The 21,141-nt window shown below is 43.5% G+C and overlaps 1 protein-coding gene across 2 annotated transcripts; it reads right to left on the bottom strand.

The window, feature by feature from the left end:
- Positions 1–1,378: 1,378 nt before the first annotated feature.
- Positions 1,379–20,221, bottom strand: SSR1 (signal sequence receptor subunit 1). 2 transcript variants are annotated; one of them, XM_027525219.1, is made up of 9 exons: positions 20,017–20,192; positions 17,484–17,596; positions 14,727–14,814; positions 13,265–13,527; positions 11,435–11,511; positions 10,597–10,675; positions 9,156–9,249; positions 8,863–8,877; positions 1,379–4,243 (listed from the first exon to the last, which is right to left on the bottom strand). In XM_027525219.1, exons 1-9 carry the CDS (start codon positions 20,093–20,095, stop codon positions 4,176–4,178), a joined length of 876 nt encoding a protein of 291 aa, XP_027381020.1. In that variant the 5' UTR covers positions 20,096–20,192; the 3' UTR covers positions 1,379–4,175. The 2 variants fall into 2 exon arrangements, with proteins under 2 accessions (XP_027381020.1, XP_027381021.1); XM_027525220.1 differs by lacking the exon at positions 8,863–8,877 and having other exon boundaries at positions 1,986–4,243; positions 20,017–20,221.
- Positions 20,222–21,141: the final 920 nt, after the last annotated feature.

The raw sequence follows: 21,141 nt of genomic DNA, 5'->3' as shown, positions 1-21,141 counted from the left end.
GTCCCGACCCCCTGGCTGGCCCACCACAGCGACCCCAACCCCTCCGAGGCACCTCGCGGAACTGCGAACTGGCTTATCCGCAGGACAACATCTGACCAGTCCTCTCTCTGGGAGACGGCCAGGGAATGCTAGCCCCGTTTCCGTCTTCTTTAGACCCCATTAGGTTTCCACACGACTGTGAACTAGAAGCTGGGGGCAGCAGGCCAGCGGAGGGGCGGACCCCTCCACGAGGTGACCATCACAGACGCCTGCCTGAGGGACAGCAGTCAGGGCCGTCAAGCCGTCTTTCGCTGGGATCTATGAACCGGAAGGCTCGTCCTTTACGTGACTCTAGGGGATGCTCGGTTTTCCTGGGAACCCCATCTGCACGGTGGACGGGACCCATGACTCCCTGCGCCCCGCCCTGGGCAGAGAGCACGGGCATCTTCACTCTCGCCTCCAACACCAAGATGAGCTTGTCAATCCCTGAAAACAAACATCTATCCTGAAGTGTTTTTAACCACCATGATTTTGAAATAAATAACCGTGAAGTTATCTGAACTTGCTAGCTGCCAGATTCTAGAAAACCCAGTATTTGTAAGCTGCCCCAGTGCTTGGTTTGATGGCTTCCGCCTTGACCCCGGTGCAGGGAAAAGGATGTGAAGGTCGTAGAGTCAGTCGGGCCAACCCCAGAGGCAGTCTGTAACCTCATGCGAACTTCTTCAACTCCGGAGGTTTGGTTTTTTCCTGGTGCGTAAAAGGAACAGCGTCACCTTTCAGCAGACTGTTGTGAGGGTTTAGGAGATGAACGGAAAGGCCCAGCAGAACACAGCATGTGGTTGACATTTTCTAAGTTCTTTCCCTGCCGCCTTAATGGAGCCTAAACCCTAGTCGTATTCCTGTGTGAAAGTGAAGTCGCTCAGTCGTGTCCAACTCTCTGTGACCCCATGGACTACACAGTCCATTGAATTCTCCAGGGCAGAATACCGGAGTGGGTAGCCTTTCCCTTCTCCAGGGGATCTTCCCAACCCCGGAATGGAACCCAGGTCTACCACATTGCGGGCAGATTCTTTACCAGCTGAGCCACCAGGGAAGTCATACTCCTACATGATTCCAAAGTCTGAAACTTCAGATTACGTAATTAACTACTGTTAAAGTCCAGCCTTTTGTGTAAAAGGATAAAATCATAGGAATCCCGAAGAAATTTCAGATGCTGGCAAGTCAGTCTCCAAGTTTTGTTACTTTTGCCTGCTCTCTTGTAAGGATGACGATCTTACCAATACCGATCAGCTTGACTAGAGAACCTAGAACGCTCCCTAGACAACCAGGGTCTCATTTATACATCAGGCTGCTCTTCACTAAGCTGGGGATACTAGTTCAAAGAAAAGTAGGACTTTACTTAACAAAATTAGAATGAATTTAATGGTTTTACAGTTACAAATGATGCTGTCCAAAACTCTGGTAAACTACTTCACATCTGGAAATGTCTTTAAATGGAAGGGTGTAATTTAGCAAAATCCTGTAGAAATGATGTGTACTGCCAAGTTCATTGGTTAAGAAAAATCACATTACTTAAATGCACTAGTCTTCCCTCAAGCCATGGGAAGGGGGATCACCGATCCACACGAGACACGTGCTGTGCGAGAGCCGCACGTGTCACGGTTATCCACGCCTGCTCCTCTAGAACATCACAAGTCCTTAAAGAAGGGCTCCCGGGTCACCCCACTCCTGCTTCCGCATAGAACCGAAACGCAGCTTCAGGCTTGTGAAAGCGAGCACGCCTTTAGGGCAGGAGCGTTTTAATTTTTTAAGATCTAAATGTGCCTTTTTCTCCTATCAAAGTGACTATTTTCTGACACTTATTTAAAATTAAAAACTAAAGTCAATCAATGATCCTTCCCTTCTGATTTCTCCTATCCCCAGGCGTCCACCTCGGAGTTCACGGGAGAGGAAGTCTCTCCAGTCCCTGTAGTCAGACCGTGAAATAAGCGATGCAGCTGCACACGTGAGGTGAGATCCATGCTTTATCAACACGTTACTCTCACAAGTCCCAGTGACAGGCTCGACACACAAGACTCTCAGTTCATTTTACAGACTCTGGAACCAAGGTGTTCAAAAGGTGAATTCTGAAACCATGGTTGGTGCAGCAAATTAATGTATCAAAACAAACAAAAGCTTCATCCAAATATTTACATTTAAAAAAGACATTTAAAAAAACAGGCTACTTATTAAGTGTGCTTGAACAAACCATGTGTGGAATTGAATTCCATTCATTATGGAGTTAGTTTCTGCTAAACACTGACACTACAGAGACCCCTGGCATCTGAGGATTTAAGAATTTTCAAGTGTTCTCAATCTATGCTAAGAAAATAAAACATGACAGATGGTTTCCGTGCGCTAATTTGGACCTCAGAAGTGGAAGGGCTAGTACATAAGGCAGGTTACTCACGAGCCAGAGGCCCGGCACCCGTAACCGGGCCTGGCTTTGCCGCTGCCTAAGTATCACCAGGAATTCAATAAAATGCTCCGTAGAGGTCACTGAATTTTGTAGTACACCTCACTTCATTATATCCCTGTAATTTCACAAACCTGGGACATTCACAAAAATGTTTTGAAATATATTCCTTCCGAAGGCGGAGGGTCTCCTATATTACATCAAAGTAAAACCCATGCAGTTTCTTAGAGCTCACAGAGCTTTTCCAAAGTAAACTATTGATCGTACAGCCCAATTAAAAACTCAAACACTGTTTCACAGGCACAGAAAGTCACAGCTCAGCACAGCCAATGCAGTTAATCTGACACCTCAGCCCCGCTTGCAAAGCGGTTCACAGCTATACAGTCACTTGCTTCCTTGACGTCAGCTTTGGCTCAGATGTTTAAATACTTAAGCAACTTGGAAAGATTTTTCATTTCTGTTCTGTTATTTTCTTGTGTGAGCATGGGTGTAGGGGGAATTATAATAAAGAGGGATTAAGTTCATTATAATGAAGACAGATCAGGAATAAAACAGTTACTAAAACTTCATTTACCATTTCCTTACAAAATATATGTAGAAGAATATGGCTTAAGGACAGAGGGGAAAAGCCTCTTATTTGTTCGTACTATTTTACTCTGGTGCTTACCCAGTCTGACAATGTCAAACTTAATTTACCGTCAAGGACAAGGGAGACTAAGAGGAATTTTATGAAGTCCAATTCATTTTGGTTTTGAGATTCTAAGTGCTTAAGATTTTGGAGTTTTTCAGATTAACTTTAAAAAAAAAATCAGTAACCAAAATACCCCAAAGATTAGACAGAAAACAACTGGTTAACCATTAAAAATTATCCAACTCTTATTAGAACTTTGCTTAGTCTGCAGACCAAGGCAACGTTTCTTAAGCAAGACGGTTCGGTTGAGAAAAACGATCTCTTAGGGGAAAAACAAAACCAGAGTGGTCTCAGCCACTCCACTGCATCTCTCGGGTCAGAAACAGAACAACGGACAACAACTCAGTCTCCACAAAGGTACCATTTTCTTTTTTTTTTTTTTAAAAGACAGTGACGTTGGTTTTATGGATCAAAACCAGAATTTTCATGTTTCACAATTTTGGTGCTAGAGATCCCCAAATTGCCTAACTCACTGGGGAAGGTTTCTGAAGGTGTGCATTATAGTAAACAGCAGCAAAATACCCAACAACGTTACTGCTAAAAGCAGCTGCTCCTGCTTGCGCCTTTAGAATACTAGCCGTAAAACAGCAAAAACCCGCACATCTGTGTCAGCAGTTGGGATGTGAGCTACTCTAAACAAGAAACAACTGTGAACAGTCCAAGGCAGGACCTCTACAATCATACTGGGCAAGCGCTGAGTTGTGGGGAGAAAATGTCAGCACATGCCCAAGAGGAGACAATGCACACGTTTAGTATTCTGAAGGCTGCTTCAGGCAGGCCAGCAATGATTCTGCTAAGACCAACTGCTCACATACACACGCACGCACACACATAGATTTTAATGGTTTAAAAAAAACCAAATTTGTTACTTTAGAAAAATAAATGCAGTGCATTTTCAGCAATATGATCGCCACAGACTCTGATTGCTCAGTCCACACGTAAGTAGTAGCCGCCTTCTATGGTGATATGGCTTCTCTGCACTAATTCCCATCAGGCCGAAAAACATTAGGGCGGGTTAAGTAAAGACCGAATTGTTGCACAAAGGAACATTTACTCATCAGATCCCACTGATCTCTTCTGTGCCCGTTTCCTGGGCAACCTTCTTGGTGAAGCTTTATCTGGAAGAAAAGAGGAAGTTTTAACTTGCCTGACTATATAAATGTGTTCAATTCAATAGCATTTTTCTTCAATTTTACCATTTAGTTCAAAAAATAACACACATGCAAGAAGACCATCACCAATAAACGTCTCTTACCCAGCACAGGTTTCTAAACTGAATGTTCAAGTCCTTCAAGAGGTTAACTCAAAATGAAAAGTCTACATACTTATAAGTTGCTAAGTAAATCTTAGAGGTCATTACCACACACACACACTTTTCTGGGTAATCTTGTATGGTGACAGATGATGACAAGGCTTACTGCAGTGACCACTTCCCAGTGTACACAGATCTCTGTCCTTAGCTGTACACCTGAAACTGACAGGCCATTATGACTGCCCATTAAAACTCTGCAACTAGGGCAGGAAAGGTCTAACCCTGGTCACGGTGACAGTGAAGCTACCATGCAAAATCTTCCTGCAGTCTACAGCTGAGCATGTTTATACCTGCAAAAAGACAATCTTTACAAACAGCATAAACAACTGACACTGGTTACAAACTAAGACAGGATTCACAGACACAGCACCACGCACTTGGCACAATGTTCAGCAGTTTCACAAACCACCTGCAATGAACGGCAGGTTAGAGGAAACCACACAGAACAGTGTCAGTGTTAGAACCATTCTCCACAAGCAGGGTTTCACCTCTTCTCTGACGTTAGTCTTAGTGTGGTCAATTAGACCAAACAACCGGCGCTGTTCCTTTCACTTTCATCCGATGGGAGGAGTCATCCTGAAGTTTATTTAACAAGTAAAAGATTGTCTTCTCTCTGACCACTGTCCTTTTTATTTTCTAGGAGCACCTAACCTATTAGGAATGTAAGTTCTTTATGGAGTAAGTTACAAATTATCTTCCCAGTATAAAAAACACATAGTAAATGTTTACAACGAATGTTTACAAGCTAAAGACTGTGCTTAAGAATTAAACGCCTGAAGTATCACATGAGAGCTGGCCTCTGTGCTTAGGCAGCAGGTTGGTGATGAGGGGCTGCAGGGGTCGGTGCCTGACAGCAAGCACAGACGCACCTTCTGGTGAAGAAAGCCCATAACTTTCACCAGGTTTCCAAAAACGCCAGACTATGAATTAATTGCCTTTTATACCCCTATTTTATTTTTTAAAATAAATAATAATAGCTAATTAATTAGTGTTCACCACCCCCACCCCCAACAACAAAAATACTTCAGAAATCAGCCATTTACGTGGACACAGCTGTTACTATAGATATGAAATGGTCATTACTGACTCCCAATGTCAACCCCTGCAGCAGAGTTTTAAATACAGAAGTACACAATAAAAGTCTCTAAGAACCTGCAAAGCCTATTTGTTCAACAAGTGAATTTCACTCCAACAGTAGAACGGCCCGCTCCAGCTTACCTTTAACAGTGAGTCTAGAACCTTGCCCACCCACCTGTCTACCCATCAGTTAAGCAGCAGACACATGAAACAGAGAGCGGCCTGGAGTCATCCAGCTTTGGGGAAAGCGGCTCCAAACGCCACAAAAGCCCAGAAAGTGGCGTTTCATTTCAGCAAAGAAAACTGATGCATATACCACGCCTCTCAGTCTCCAGAGGAAAACCACCACCTCACCACTCCCCTAACCCCCGCAAAACCCAGTGCCCAATCATGACACCTGAAGCCAAGCCTCATGTGTGCAGTTGCATCAGTCGTGTCCGACTCTGTGCAACCCCATAGATGGCAGCCCACCAGGCTCCCCCGTCCCTGGGATTCTCTAGGCAAGAACACTGGAGTGGGTTGCCATTTCCTTCTCCAATGCATGAAAGTGAAAAGTGAAAGCGAAGTTGCTCAGTTGCGTCTGACTCCCAGCGGCCCCATGGACTGCAGCCTACCAGGCTCCTCTATCCATGGGATTTTCCAGGCAAGAGTACTGGAGTGGGGTGCCATTGCCTTCTCCAAAGCCTCATTTTAACTGTAAATGAAAAATAAGGTACCATTCCATAGCATACTGATAGATTAAACATGTGGGAACAAAGCCAGTGGAGGTGATAGAATTCCAGTTGAGCTATTCCAAATCCTGAAAGATGATGCTGTGAAAGTGCTGCACTCAATATGCCAGCAAATTTGCAAAACTCAGCAGTGGCCAGAGGACTGGAAAAGGGCAGTTTTCATTCCAATCCCAAAGAAACGCAATGCCAAAGAATGCTCAAACTACCGCATAATTGCACTCATCTCACACGCTAGTAAAGTAATGCTCAAAATTCTCCAAGCCAGGCTTTAGCAGTACATGAACTGTGAACTTCCTGATGTTCAAGCTGGTTTTAGAAAAAGCAGAGGAACCAGAGATCAAATTGCCAACATCAGCTGGATCATGGAAAAAGCAAGAGAGTTCCAGAAAAACATCTACTTCCGCTTTATTGACTATGCCAAAGCCTTTGACTGTGTGGATCACAAGAAACTGTGGACAATTCTGAAAGAGATGGGAATACCAGACCACCTGATCTGCCTCTTGAGAAATCTGTATGCAGGTCAGGAAGCATCAGTTAGAACTGGACATGGAACACCAGACTGGTTCCAAATAGGAAAAGGAGTATGTCACGGCTGCATATTGTCACCCTGCTTATTTAACTTCTATGCAGAGTACATCATGAGAAACGCTGGACTGGAAGAAACACAAACTGGAATCAAGATTGCCGGGAGAAATATCAATAACCTCAGATATGCAGATGACACCACCCTTATGGCAGAAAGTGAAGAGGAACTAAAAAGCCTCTTGATGAAGGTGAAAGAGGAGAGTGAAAAAGTTGGCTTAAAGCTCAACATTCAGAAAACGAAGATCATGGCATCCGGTCCCATCACTTCATGGGAAATAGATGGGGAAACAGTGTCAGACTTTATTTTTCTGGGCTCCAACATCACCGCAGATGGTGACTGCAGCCATGAAATTAAAAGACTCTTACTCCTTGGAAGAAAGTTATGATCAAACTAGATAGCATATTCAAAAGCAGAGACATTACTTTGCCAACAAAGGTTCGTCTAGTCAAGGCTATGGTTTTTCCTGTGGTCACGTATGGATGTGAGAGTTGGACTATGAAGAAGGCTGAGAGCCGAAGAATTGATGCTTTTGAACTGTGGTGTTGGAGAAGACTCTTGAGAGTCCCTTGGACTGCAAGGAGATCCAACTAGTCCATTCTGAAGGAGATCGGCCCTGGGATTCTGAAGGAGATCGGCCCTGGGATCTCTTTGGAAGGAATGATGCTAAAGCTGAAACTCCAGTACTTTGGCCACCTCATGCCAAGAGTTGATTCACTGGAAAAGACCCTGATGCTGGGAGGGATTGGGGGCAGGAGGAGAAGGGGACGACAGAGGATGGGATGGCTGGATGGCATCACTGACTCGATGGACATGAGTCTCAGTGAACTCCGGAAGCTGGTGATGGACACGGAGGCCTGGCGTGCTGCGATTCATGGGGTCGCAGAGAGTCGGACACAACTGAGCGACTGATCTGATCTGATCTGAACACTTGAGGATGATTAGTGAGAGAGGAAGACAAACAGGAAACATCATACACTGCTGACACTACCACCTTTGGGGAGGGAACAGGAATACTTTCCACAAAGACATACATATGCTTAGACCTAGCTATTCTTTTAGGAAATTATCCCGGGTGGAGAGTGGGCAAAATAGGAGCCTGGGGCCAGATGGTACAAGTGCCAAGGATCTGATACACGGAAGGCGACTGGGCTGCCACCTGGACACGGCTGAGACAGCATACCGCAAAAGGGTCTCATCTCATCATAAGGAAACACCTGTGTGGGATGGTGCCGACTAGGTGACACGATCACTTCATCAACACCAAATCATCATGGTGTACATGCAAAACTAACGTCCCATGTCAACTACACCTCAATTTGGAAAATTATCCCATCATCTTATTTTTAAGAATATTCATTGGAGAATTAATTTTAAGAACCAAAAAACCCTGGAAACAGAAACTGTTCTATCCTTCAACACGGAACAGGCTTAATCAATCCTAACACATTTAAATAAAAGAACTGTAAAAGAATACTATATGGTTGGTAAAAACGAGGTAAGCATGTAAGTAATCACCACAGAGACACCCAAGGCACGAGAACTCAGGCTGTAGAACCATGTGCCACACGATCCCACCTGTGAACACAGACACAGAAGCACCAGACATGCACACTGACACGCGTGTAGAAACCGGCTAGAGTAACACGTGAACACAGTGACTCATGGAAAATGGGACTGGTGGAGCCAGCAGGTGGCGTGAAATTTTTCACCTTAAAAAAATGAGGTCATACTGCTTTTATAATGTTTTTTAAAAAGTCTGCTTACCACTGGAGAGAGGAAAAAAACTACATTCTCCTATACAGATTAGTATTTCACCAACTGCATATATAATAAAACTGAAATTATATTAGATAAACTCTCAGGCAGTATGGTAGGTTTATTCTTTCAAATACAGTGGGTAGCTGGCAGTTTGTTTTCTAATAAACAGTGGTAGAAAACTGTTGTTCATTAAACTTACTATACGATATTCACATGCTGCACAAGAGCTCTCAATACTGTATCAAATACCATTAAAAAAATTAATTGCCTCACCTCTTCTACTCTGCACTGAAGCAACAGGAAAGAAAAAAAAGATAGGGAAAGGTTAGGAATATAGAGAACTCACACATCTGTACACAAACTGCAGATGCCGAAGTATTTCTAAATTAAAAGTATACATACAGCACACAGTAAAAATGTAAAGCATTCATTAATCACATCAGACTCTAGAAGTAACGAAAAGGTAAGTGCTAAGTAGCATCAACCAGGCTTTTTTTTTTTTTGCTAAATCTAAGACATTTACTTCCATTTAAGAGAAAAATTTCCAGCCAAATTTGAGTACTTACTGATCTGGTTCAGAGTTTCCTGAGGAATCCAGCTCATGTCGACGTCGTTTTGACTCGAGGTTCCCATCTCTACCTTCTGAATGGGCCTCTTGCGCTGAGAGAACACAGAAGCACCACGTTACAGGAGCCCCAGCAGCGTTTTATTACTGTCATTTAAAACGACCTCTATCAAGCTACCTGCTGAACTGTCTTTAGATAAACATGTTCTCTGCTAGTTCTAAAACGTATTCCTCAATTATTTTTTTAACTAGACAGGGGGAAACCATATCTACAGCAATTATAAAGAATAAGGAATAAGTCTTCACAATTATTTATTTCCAGTCTTTAACCTTTTCCTCTGCTCTAAGGCTTCATATGTTAATACAACTGGTAGACCAAGTAAGAACTACTATTTATACAATGATTTTTCTCATTTTGGGAATCTGAAGAATACATTTATTTTCACATTCAACAAAATGTGGGATAATTACTGAAATGTTGCATGCAGATTCCTGCACTGTATCTAAATACACTTAAATAGCTGGTATAAATAAAACAAAAACATGCAATCTCAGTTAAGCTAACAGCCTCCAACTTTGTTCCTTGAGTATTTGCAGCAAAACTGCAAGAAAGAAAAGAGACGGAACTCTACCCTTCAATCCTATTCTTTAAAAAATAATAAACCCCATCTAATTATTTACATAAGAAACCGAATAATTACAGTCTGAAAACTCAATCTGAATACACAGAAAGACAACTGAAAAAAATGGTTTATCCCAATACATAAATTTATAGCAAAAATGCTATTTTATGAAAATGAGGTAATGAAAGTGATGGAAATTAACGTTTAAGCACTACTTCTCTTTAAAAGATAATGACTTATCATGTACTACCAATATCACAGAGATTTAACTGCCTAATTGCTTAATAAATAACTGTCTGGAGCCAGTGGACATCAATATATTTGATACAAACCATGTTACACACTGAAAGGAACAGTATGGATTATTCCATTTTGGGGCTTTTGTTTGGAGGGTGGGGAGGAGAGGGAGATGAGGACGCAGGGGAAGAATTAACCACCGTGTTCAAAGCCAGGAGGCCATGACCACACGAGGGCCTTCAACACTAACACTTCACTACTCCAGCAAGAGCAAAATTCGGCCAATTTCACTCTTTCTTTTTCAAACCAAGACTCATTTAATTGCTAATTAGAAATGGGCCCTATGATCAAGAAGCTGCATGGCTAATAAGTAAAATAACACATCCATTAACTGCATGTGGCAGAAAATTCTAAACAAACCCAAACACACCCCCAAGGTCTCATCTTCAAGCTTCATTTTAAAAAGCTGTAAATCTATAAACCCACAGTGAGAGCAAGCAGGCACAAATATGGAGACTGTACTTGGCACTGTACCGACTTCGGAAGACCCCAACAGGAGCTGCTTAGTTCAAGCGTATTTACCTTTCTAGATTCCAGGAGCTGATGAAGGCCAACGACAACCAGCAGCCCGAGACCAGCCAGGAACATGTACATAAATATGCTGATGTCAAAGGAGAAGACAGAAACCTGCTTCAGTTCATAAGAAATACCACAGCTAATTAAAACTACAACTGAGTTTAACTCAGAAGACCTGTGAGGTAACTGCAATGATAATTCTAATACAACGTATGTTTTCCAAACAATTTGTGGGGAAAAAAAGAGTAAAATATTTTAAATTCAACTAAGATGAAGGTAATAGTTTCATGAATTTACCTTTATCTTTAATATCAATTAGTCTTCCCCCTACTCTGCCAAAAGGCACATGATCTACAATGAATGACTTCATAATTTGTTATATTCTAAGCTCAGTTAAAATAAATGTATTAGGTTTTGTTCCTCACAGATTTTGCACGATTTTATTTAGAAACTACTCTTTGTGAATCACAAGTATACACTGAAAAATGATTCGGTATTCACGAAGAATACATTTTTCAAGATAAAAATCTCCTAATATATTTTCAGTAACAATTTTGGAGGCATGCAACTTCCATTAGGCTGTTGACTGTAAAAGAATTTAAAGACAGGAAGAACAAAAAGTGAACTATCTTTCTAAATCAATTTTTGTTAGTTTTAACCACCTTTCCTAACGTGCTGTTATTAATCATTGTTGTGAGAATCATCTAAAGTGTAGAGTTAAGTGGTCAAGATTTCACCCCATCCACAGCAGGCTCCATTTTCACCATGAAACACCAGGATGAGACGCGAGCCTCCCAGTCCTGCCTTCTGAGACCAAAATCTACATCCGGCAAAACTCACTTACGTTTCTCCATCTAACCCATCTTCTCTCTCGATAATTGTAACCGTTTGATTGAAGACAGCATCTTGGAAAACATTACCCTGTTAAGAAAAAATAAATCACAAAAATCTGGAATGCACTAGAATAATGAAAGCCTGTAAGATTTCTTCAAACTGTCATCCTAATATGCACTACAGCTCTCTAATCACTTACAATATCCTAAGACTCAACAGAGTCGTGCCTAAGTGTACTAAGTCAGGGACTCAACATTATGACGTTACTTTGTCCTACAAAACAAAGAATGACTCCCACTTTGCTAAAATTGTCCCCACTTTCTTTGAAACCAGGGAAGTGAATACACAGTAAAACGTACAGAAAGAAGCAGAGAACACAGAACACTCTTCAGCTAGAAGCCCTGGCTTCTGCTGTATGTAACCCTTCAAACAAGAAAGGAAAAGCATGAACGTGGGCATTCTGCAGTAGAGCCTAGTTTTAAGAACTAGACTTGAACAAAAGTCAAGTCCATACTGACAATGGGTTGGAAATCAATTTACATTAAACGGTCAGTGACATTCACAGTATCAAAATCTTTTTTTTTGGTGGTCTCGAAATAATTTTGTCAGCTCAATACAATTTCAGTTTTCAAATACATGAGACTCACTGGGACAACACACAGCCGTGCTCCGTGTTCTGTGTGAAGCACTGAGGTAATACTTTTCCAAACTGTCACTATTTATTGCTGAACTGTAACGGTTTAAGTCTTTTTTTTTTTTTCTTGGTTTAAGTCTTATTTCAAGATCTTTCGATTAGCAAACCAAGATGAAACAGACATTCAAACAGAGCTGAAACTACAGGCATGCTTTTGGATCAAGTTTAATTCTGCTTAAAAACAAGATGAAACATATAATCCTGCAAGCTACTAAGCTGTAACATTGAGGAAATTTAGTACATTGTTTTGAAAATAAGGAAGGGGAATTCTTGGCAGTACAATGGTTACAACTCAGTGCTCTCAATGCCGGGGCCCGGGTTCAAACCTGGTCAGGGAACTGAAATCACAGAAGCCCAGGAGGTACAGCCAAAAAAAAAAAAGATGGAAAAATCTTTTCCACATTCTACTAAGTAGTTTAAAAAAAAACAAAAAAGGAAAACTTAATGGTAGCATTAGAAATTTAATGCAGACGTTAAGATAAATACACTGACACTAGGGTGATGAGAAGGTTGAATAAGCTTTCCACAAAGGATGAGATTTCCTTTCCTGAAAGCCTTTTAGATGTGCTCTCATCTGAAGGAGGACCTAACAGTTGGCATCTGGAGGTCAATTCCTGGCAGCAAAACCCTAGTGGGCTCCTCTCACTCACTCACTGGGCACACCTACACTATGGAGTAAGACGCCCGAGAGGCTATTTGGGTCTCATAAACCATAAGCCTTTTTAATATCCTAAAAATATTTGGTTATATTTTATGAGTGTATAAAATGACAGGAAAATAGTCACAGAAAGTCCTTAAAACTTACACCCAGTAGTAGTAAAATGGGCAAAATGCAAGTGACAGAAAGCACAAAGATCACTGAATATGTATGAACACCTGAAGAAGCCGTGGATTCCACTTTCTTTTCTAGAACTTTCCTAGCCTGCACTCACTCGTCTCCAGGACGCAGCACTGGTCACGCCGTGATGTCTGTTTACACTCCTCTGGCCCACTGCATTACAGACTCGAAGACAGATATGTGTCATCTACCTTCGCCTGCCCGCTGCCCATCAATTTCAACCACCAAACAGGCACTCGAACGAATAAACACAATAGTACTTAGACGTCAACTGTCCTCAGGCGCCCCTAACTTAAGGAGGGCCTTACATTCAGATCCTTGTAGTTCAGGTTGATGACCAGACCGAAGGGCCGGCCCCCCATGGGCTCTGCGGGGATGAAGGAGTACTCAAAGGTTGCCTGTCTCTGGGGCGGCACAACCGTGTTCAGAGGAAGAGCGGTGAAATTCTGGATATAAAACTGGTAGTCCTGAGGGTAACGGAATGAGGCGTCCAGAGACTCGACGATAAAATCTTCTGTACCCTTGTTTGTAAAGCCTACCAGGAACTTCACAATGTTATTTGCTGGAAAATCTACGAAACAAAAAAGAAGAAGGTTAGAAAACATTTAAAAGGTACAAAAGACACAGACATTACAAATGGATTCTGACGTCTGTTCCTGCTGTGTATGGAATTGGTTTCAGAACCCATTTCAGGAGAACATTGCAGCCGTGCTCCAGCAGCTTCAGTGTAAGCTGAAACCCTTGTTGACATGCCAGCGCTCCAACTGAAGAGCTCAATGGAGCTGCCAAGTCGCCAGGAGCAGCGGGCGCTGTGCTGCAGCAGTCAGGGCCCCCAGGGCGGCTGCGCGTGGTGCAGAGCTCACCAGCGGCGCCACTCAGGCTCTGCCGGCTGTGCAGACAGTGGGGAGGAGAGTGACAGGGAAGGGACACCTGAGATTCACCTGCAAACTGTAACGTCTGTCAGACGTTAAAAAAAAACCCTTATCTACTTTAGGCAGTTACTCAGAATGCAGATCTGAAGGTTAAGACCCACGGAGGCAGCTACAAAAAAAAAAATACTAGGAAAACAAAAACCTTTCAATCAAATCACACTTTCTGTAGACATAGAGCTGGAATGTACATAGGAATAAAACAGAGAGCTTGAGAAGGCCCCTCAAATGAATAATCTCCAATAATAAGTATCCGATAATCATTTACAGAGCTACTAATCCGCTGAAGCACAGGTTTGGGGCCAGATGGACCTGAGTCTAAACCGTCTTCACAGCCTGTTCACTGAGAGTGACCCTGAGCAGCAGTGACCTCTGAATCAGTTCAGCAACTCTTCTCTTGGGGTTCCCGTTAGGATTCAGTGAACACACACAAAATACTCAAAACGTCGGCTCTCAATAAATGTTAGCCATTTATTTTCTTCTAACGCAACACAGGCGTTAATAAAAAAAAGATTTATTATTTCACTAGTATTTACACTCAAAATATGAATGTTAATTTTACTGTGGCAGTTTGGATAAAGTTTAAAAACAGTATCTTTCAAGGGGACATTTAATTTCTAGTTAAAATGGATAGTATTTATCTTCCCCTTTAGTTTCAAAGCCAGAAACGATACTTTACAGATACCTGTATTCACACATATATTAGCAGGTCTTTTTCCCCAAAATGTGTCTGCACTATATTTGCAGAAATAAAGATCTTTATCATTATTGCTTCCCCAACAAGTGAGCTTGTCATTTAAAACACTCCTGTGTCTGAATTACAACCACATCCCCTGCTCACCTTCTCCTTTCACAAACAGGATGGTTGTATCTGCACTTGGCGAAGCTTCAGGTTCACCCGATACATCATCTTCCTCTTTATCTTCAGCCTAAAAGAAATGCTGAAAACCGATTACTATGGGGAAAAGCACAGCATCATGTAAGAATAGTGACTTCACTGGATTTGGGACAATATATTAGTATACTGCATCTCCAAGGCTGTGCTGAGACCAGTAGTGGAATGAACAGTTACGTGCATATAGATCCCCCAGGGATTCTGCAACTGTAACTGAGAGTGAAGCCTGAGATTCTGTATTTCTAACAAGGATCCACCAAATGCCCATGAAGCTGGTACTTAGATTACACTCTGAACTGCAAGGTTCTAGAGCCCAAGTGGGTAAGTTTTCTATAAAGTCTGAAACTTTGAAAACCGTATTTTTCAAAAGGACATATAATTTCTAGTTAAAATGGACAGTATTAATTTTCCCCCTTAAATGCCAGGAACACTACTTTCCAAGAAAAGTAGTCTCAAACACAGTCTTCAATTCCCTCCCCAACAAAGGGAAAAGGAGGGGCCAGTCTATGGACTCAGATATCAAATCCTTTCAGCTTTGGAACCGAGGTTCCCCCTGCGAGTATGCAGCTGCAGGCGCAGGAGGCGAGCAGCCAGAGCCAACATGGAGAAGGTGGCAGGGTTGGCGCGGGCCCGCGGGCTGCTTCTGCCGCCCCTGCTCCAGGCCTGGTTATGAGTCATCCAGTCCCAATTTACAGGAACGACCTCCCTGCGAGAAGTCGGCACACCATTGGGAAGAAACAGTCTTTAAAAAAACGTGACTAGGGAAATAATGAGGTGGCCAGCAAGCAATCGCTCAGTCGTGTCTGACTCTTTGCGATCCCATGGACTATAATCTACCAGACTTCTCTGTCCATGGGATTTTCCAGGCAAGAAAGAGTACTGGAGTGGGTTGCCATTTCCTTCTCCAGGTGATATTCCTGACTCAGGAATCAAACCCAGGTCTCCTGCATTGCAGGTAGACACTTTACCCTCTGAGCCACCAGGGAAGCCCCATTATGAGGTGGAGATGTCCTGAAATTCAATTAAATTTGCACGACTCAGAACATTTACTACTAATCACTGAATCGTATGCTTAAAGTGAGAAAGTATCACGATATGTAAATAATATTTCAATAACATTGTTTTAAAAAGGTCAACAGAGCAAAGACTATCTTACATTTTAAAATTTCTCCACACCCACCTCATATGTTTAAGGGAACGTAGGAACCATAAACTTGTCAAATACGGGGAAAAGGAGACACTTGAGAAACAAGAGAAATCACCCTATGACCTGATCACAGGAGTCATCAGCATTAAGAAGTGAGGAGGCAAAGGAGGCAGCGGAGCAGGCAGCAGCGGCAGAACCGAGAAAACCCGGAAGGGCCATGAGGCCAGCGAGGAGGGGCACTCAGCAAAGGCTCAGGGCGGAGACCGGGCCAGGAACCTGGCCACGAGGCCACTGGCGCCACAGCAAGATGGGTTCACGAGATTCGTGGAGCTGACCGACCACTGTGAGAGAACGAACAGGAAACGAGCAGAAGAGACAGCTGTACAAAGCGCTCTTCTAAGAACTGTGCTGGTAAAAAGGAAACCTGTTAGCAACTTAAGGTGGAGAACACCAAGTGGAGGGGTGTGGGCACATCTGTAGCTTAACAGAAATAAGTCACCGAGAAAAATCAATGCTGGAAGCCACAGGAAGAAAGAGGATAATAAGCAAGATCCCACAGGACCAGACAGGGAGAAGGTGGGAGGGCCCACCCTAGAGGAGAGTAAAAACAACTCTCTGAAGGGAAAGACGCAGACAAGACGGTGAGTAATCTATTCAGAAGAACTCAAGTTCCATTTGACAGAGTTCACACTGATGGCCTTCACTCTGACATCAAAGACCACATTGTTGCGAAGACTTCAAAGAGAAACGAATTTTGGAGTTTGAGAATGGTTCAAGATTCTCCGTAGGATAAATTACAGTAGTCTGAGAGAGAAAATAAGCTAGAAAGTGGAGTGAAAGTGTGAGTTTCTGAGTCATGCCTGACTCTGTGACCCACGGACTGTCGCCCACCAGGTCTCAGCTACCAGCGTGCCACAGTGATCCTACTTGTAGCTCAATGTGTCTGCTGTCATACTGGAATTTTATAGTAAAAGCTTCAAAATCAGACAACTTCTAGATCTTTTCCAAGCCCTCTCTATGAGGAATCTTCATGGCACATAGTTTACACATTGTTTTTTGTCTACTCCTCACCCCTGGCAGCAAAACGCATACATGCTGTCCCAGAACAGAAAGAGCGCGGGAAGAGAGAGGCTGTCTGGCCTGTTCACCCAGGGAATCCAGAACAGCGCCTGGTACACTGCAGGAACTCACAGATACACTGCTTATGGAGGGAAGGAAGGAGAGGAGAGGAAAGGAAGACCCAGAGAGGTAAGCTGCCCAAGGTCAGCAAGTTAAGCGGGGTATGTCCCAAACCCATCAACCGGTCCAGCGGTCCTACTCCGCTGCCTTAAAGACTCCTGTCCATGTCATCTTGGACTGTTCTGTTTCATGTCTCCTTCCTTCTGCCCAAAAATACTAAGGAATTATCCTCAGTGACTGGCCTCATTCTCCCAACTTCAATCCACTCTGATCCCAGTCACAAACCTCTAAAGGCAAACAGTTTAATACCATATTTGTCTATAGAAGGGATAAATTCTAAATACATTATACACATGTAATAAATCGAGCACACACACCAAATCTGTCGGTTCATCTTCTTCCACCTCTGCTTCATCGTCTTCATCTTCAATTATAGAATCTTCCACGGTTTCTTCATCTTCTGTAAGATCCTGCGCCACTGCCAATGAGCCTAACAATAAAACACGAAACAAGCAGTTAACCTTTACCCTGGAATACCAACTTTTCCTTTTGTAAAGGCAACAAAAATTTTCCCTCAGAACAACTCAATCTCCCAGTCCACTCAAGTGATGACAAATTACAATGCCTCTAAGAACATTCAGATGATCTTATCTTACTGCTAGTCTTACCAACTGCACATTAATTTTAGCGGGAAATGCTGTTTAACTTTAAAAAGCAGCTGGAAAAATGAATTGCTAAAACTACAGATGCCGTAAAGGCCAAATAAATAAATTCAGGCAATTTTGTTAAACATATTAAAAGTAACAAAGTAAGTTTGTTTTAAAACTAAAAAGCTCTACATTTTAATCCATCATTAACCATGTAAAACAAACCAAAAAAAAAAAAAAAAAAATCCAGGCCTAAAGGAAAATAGCAATCTAAATATCTAGGCAAGAAACTGTTTATTAAAGTTCACAACAGCTCAAAACTCTTAGTACTTTATAGCATATAACTCCAAGGAACAAACATCTGTATGACACCTATGGTAAAAACTAGCTCTCATAAAACACATTTGATTTAGTAAAAACTATATCGGCAATTTCAGAGTTGAGAGCTGAGAAAGCATGCATTTATTTTTGCATACAGCTTCAAAAATGTTTTAAGATACTTCTTATAATCCCTACACTTAAAGTCATAGTGAAAGTTAAGCATAACTTTAATCCCAAAAAATTATAAATCCTAATTTTATAGGCAAAAGTACATGTCACATTAAATCTATTTCAGGCAAGGCCCTCAGAAGAAATTTCAAAGTTTCAGAGACTCTTCCAACACTTCTCAGAAAGAATGATGATGTGGCAATTCAGTATAGGGGGGAAAATGAAAAAGCATGTGTACACGCTGTAAACCCAGAAGAAACAGTAAATTCTAAGAACTCTGCATTTCAAGCCTTTTCCACCTCCCTGAGTTCTTACCACAGTTAAGATTTAAGTCAACTGTTAACACTGAACCACATTTCATGAACTGAAAGTCAGCTTCTACTGCTTCTTGAACAAACCGAAACAGTGCATTCATAATTTACAATAAAACTAGTAAGAAGACTACATCTGACATGATAAAGTTATACTTAAATTTCAAGACTTCTCAATAAATGCACTGGCTTTCACCCAAAATTTATTGAACGTTTTTATGCTAACCAGTAACAATTTTGTGCCTTAAAAAAATCTAACACTTTTCTATTGGAAAAATTAAGAGAAAATATGTTTTGAAAGACAGACCCTAAGGCACCCCCCCCCAAAAAAAAAAATCAAAGATACCCAGTCAGATAACTGATGTTTCTTAAGAAAATGTTCTAAAGCCAGAAAAAATATAGTCCCGATTCTAGACAAATATGATCACCAAATTTTCCTAAAGAAAATAAAAACAACAACCAGGAAAGCAACTCCTAAAGGAAAAGCATTCCTATTCAAATTTGCAAATGAATTAACAATTGTGGTTAATTCTCAAACTTGGTTTTCTATCCATTAAACAGAAATCAGTCAGTTCACTTTTCTTTGCAAAAAGAACACGTGAAGGGCTGTCACTATCATTCACTTTGCCACACAGCTTGCTTAAACTTACAGGAATTCTAGCGATCATATGGTCAGACTAACGTCCATGGAGAAAACTGCAGTTCAAGACAGAATCAGGGCAAGAAGCCAAGTCTCCACATTTTTATCGTCCCCTGTCACACCAGATAAACCGTAGGAATACATCTAAATAACGAAACAGACTACATTTTTTTTCAGGACTATGCGATGCATCCACGAAACAAACAAAAAAAGTTAACAAAAAAAGGGGCGCAAAAGGAGGGCTGGAATAATGGACGTGCCCAAGGATTCCGCAGCCCGTCTGGACGCAGGGCTGCACTGGCAGACGAGCACGGGGGGTTTGGTGAAGCCAAGACACCCGGGGACGCAGACGGCTGCGCTGATACACGGGGGAAAGACCGGAGGCCGAGCAGTGTGCCCGGGCCCGCAAACACCCCGGTTTCGGCAAATGAATGGAGGACGCCAGGCCTGGAAGCCAGGGACACGTCAGCTCAGCGCCGAGGGGAGGGCAGGGCAGGGGGCGGAGCGGCAGCCGCGGGCGGTCAGCGGTCCCAGAGCGCTCCGGCCGGCCCGCCCGCCGCCCCCGCCGGCCTGGGCTCCGGGCGCCCCCGACCCTCCGTGCCGGGACCGGGCCCCTGCAGGGCCTGGCGCGCGGGGCCGCACTGCGCGCCGGGGGCGGGGATGGGGCCCACGGGCCACCGAGGGAGGCCGACGGGGAGACTCCGGCCCCGGGGGGACCCCGACCCGGGGGGCGCCGCGGCCGCCTACGGCCTCACGCCTGCCTGGTCCCACGGCGGCTCCCGCCCACCAGGCCGAACCCCTCGACCCACGGCCCCGGCCTCACCTCCTGGGCCGACTCGGAGCAGGAGGGTGGCGGGGAACACCAGCAGGAGAAGCAACAGCAGGCGGCGAAGGGAACTCATGGCGCGGCCGCTCCGGCGTCCAGGGCCCGACCGGGAGAGCTCTCGGCCTCTCCGGCGCGAATGGCGTTACTCTTCATCCGGGCTCCGGGGGAGGGGCGGGGCACGCACCGCGCACGGCCTTCGTCACGCTCCTCCTACGTGAGAGGGGCGGGGCACGCACCACGCATGGCACTCGCCACGCCCCTTCCCGACGTGGCGGCTGGGTCCCAGCGGTGGGGGAGCGCGGGCAGCCCCGGGAGTCACGTGACAGGTTGCTAGGTCCTCCGAGATTCCCGCGAGACCTCCGACAATCCCGCGAGAGTCCGCCTCCCATCACGGCCAAGGGCTGGCGGCGAACTGCCCTTTTGCCGCTCACCGCGCCATCCATCCCTCTCTCCCAGTTAGCGGTTCCTTTATTTGACGATCAGCTTGGAAGTCTTTGTGCAATTGAAGAGTAATGCCGCTTAATATAAGGAACATGAACTGCCTGTTTTACAAACTATGCCAAAGCCTTTGACTGTGTGGATCACAATAAACTGTGGAAAATTCTGAAAGAGATGGGAATACCAGACCACCTGACCTGCCTCTTGAGAAACCTGTCTGCAGGTCAGGATGCAACAGTTAGAACTGGTTCCAATAAGAAAAGGAGTACGTCAAGCCTGTATATTGTCACCCTGCTTAATTAACTTATATGCAGAGTACATCATGAGAAACGCTGGGCTGGAGGAAGCACAAGCTGGAATCAAGATTGCCAGGAGAAATATCAAGAAGCTCAGATATACAGATGACACCACTCTTATGGCAGAAAGTGAAGGGGAACTAAAAAGCCTCGATGAAAGTGAAAGAGGAGAGTGAAAAAGTTGGCTTAAAGCTCAACATTCAGAAAACTAAGATCGTGGCATCTGGTCCCATCACTTCATGGCAAATATATGGGGAAATAGTGGCTGACTTTATTTTTTTGGGCTCCAAAATCACTGCAGATGGTGACTGCAGCCATGAAATTAAAAGACGCTTGCTCCTTGGAAGCAAAGTTATGGCCAACCTAGACAGCATATTAAAAAGCAGAG

This window comes from Bos indicus x Bos taurus, chromosome 23 (genome assembly GCF_003369695.1).
Source record: "Bos indicus x Bos taurus breed Angus x Brahman F1 hybrid chromosome 23, Bos_hybrid_MaternalHap_v2.0, whole genome shotgun sequence".
Classification (NCBI taxonomy): domain Eukaryota; kingdom Metazoa; phylum Chordata; class Mammalia; order Artiodactyla; family Bovidae; genus Bos; species Bos indicus x Bos taurus.
This window is presented reverse-complemented; position numbering and strand designations above follow the sequence as displayed.

What these genes read in the sequence shown, in the direction of transcription:
- SSR1 (XM_027525219.1), bottom strand. Translation starts at nt 20,095, where the DNA reads ATGAGTTCCCTTCGCCGCCTGCTGTTGCTTCTCCTGCTGGTGTTCCCC. An exon ending in CCTGTTTGTGAAAGGAGAAG is followed by an intron (nt 13,528 to 14,726) that starts GTGAGCAGGGGA and finishes TTTGTTTCGTAG; the next exon opens with ATTTTCCAGCAAATAACATT. An exon ending in TGAACTACAAGGATCTGAAT is followed by an intron (nt 11,512 to 13,264) that starts GTAAGGCCCTCC and finishes TTTTCTTAACAG; the next exon opens with GGTAATGTTTTCCAAGATGC.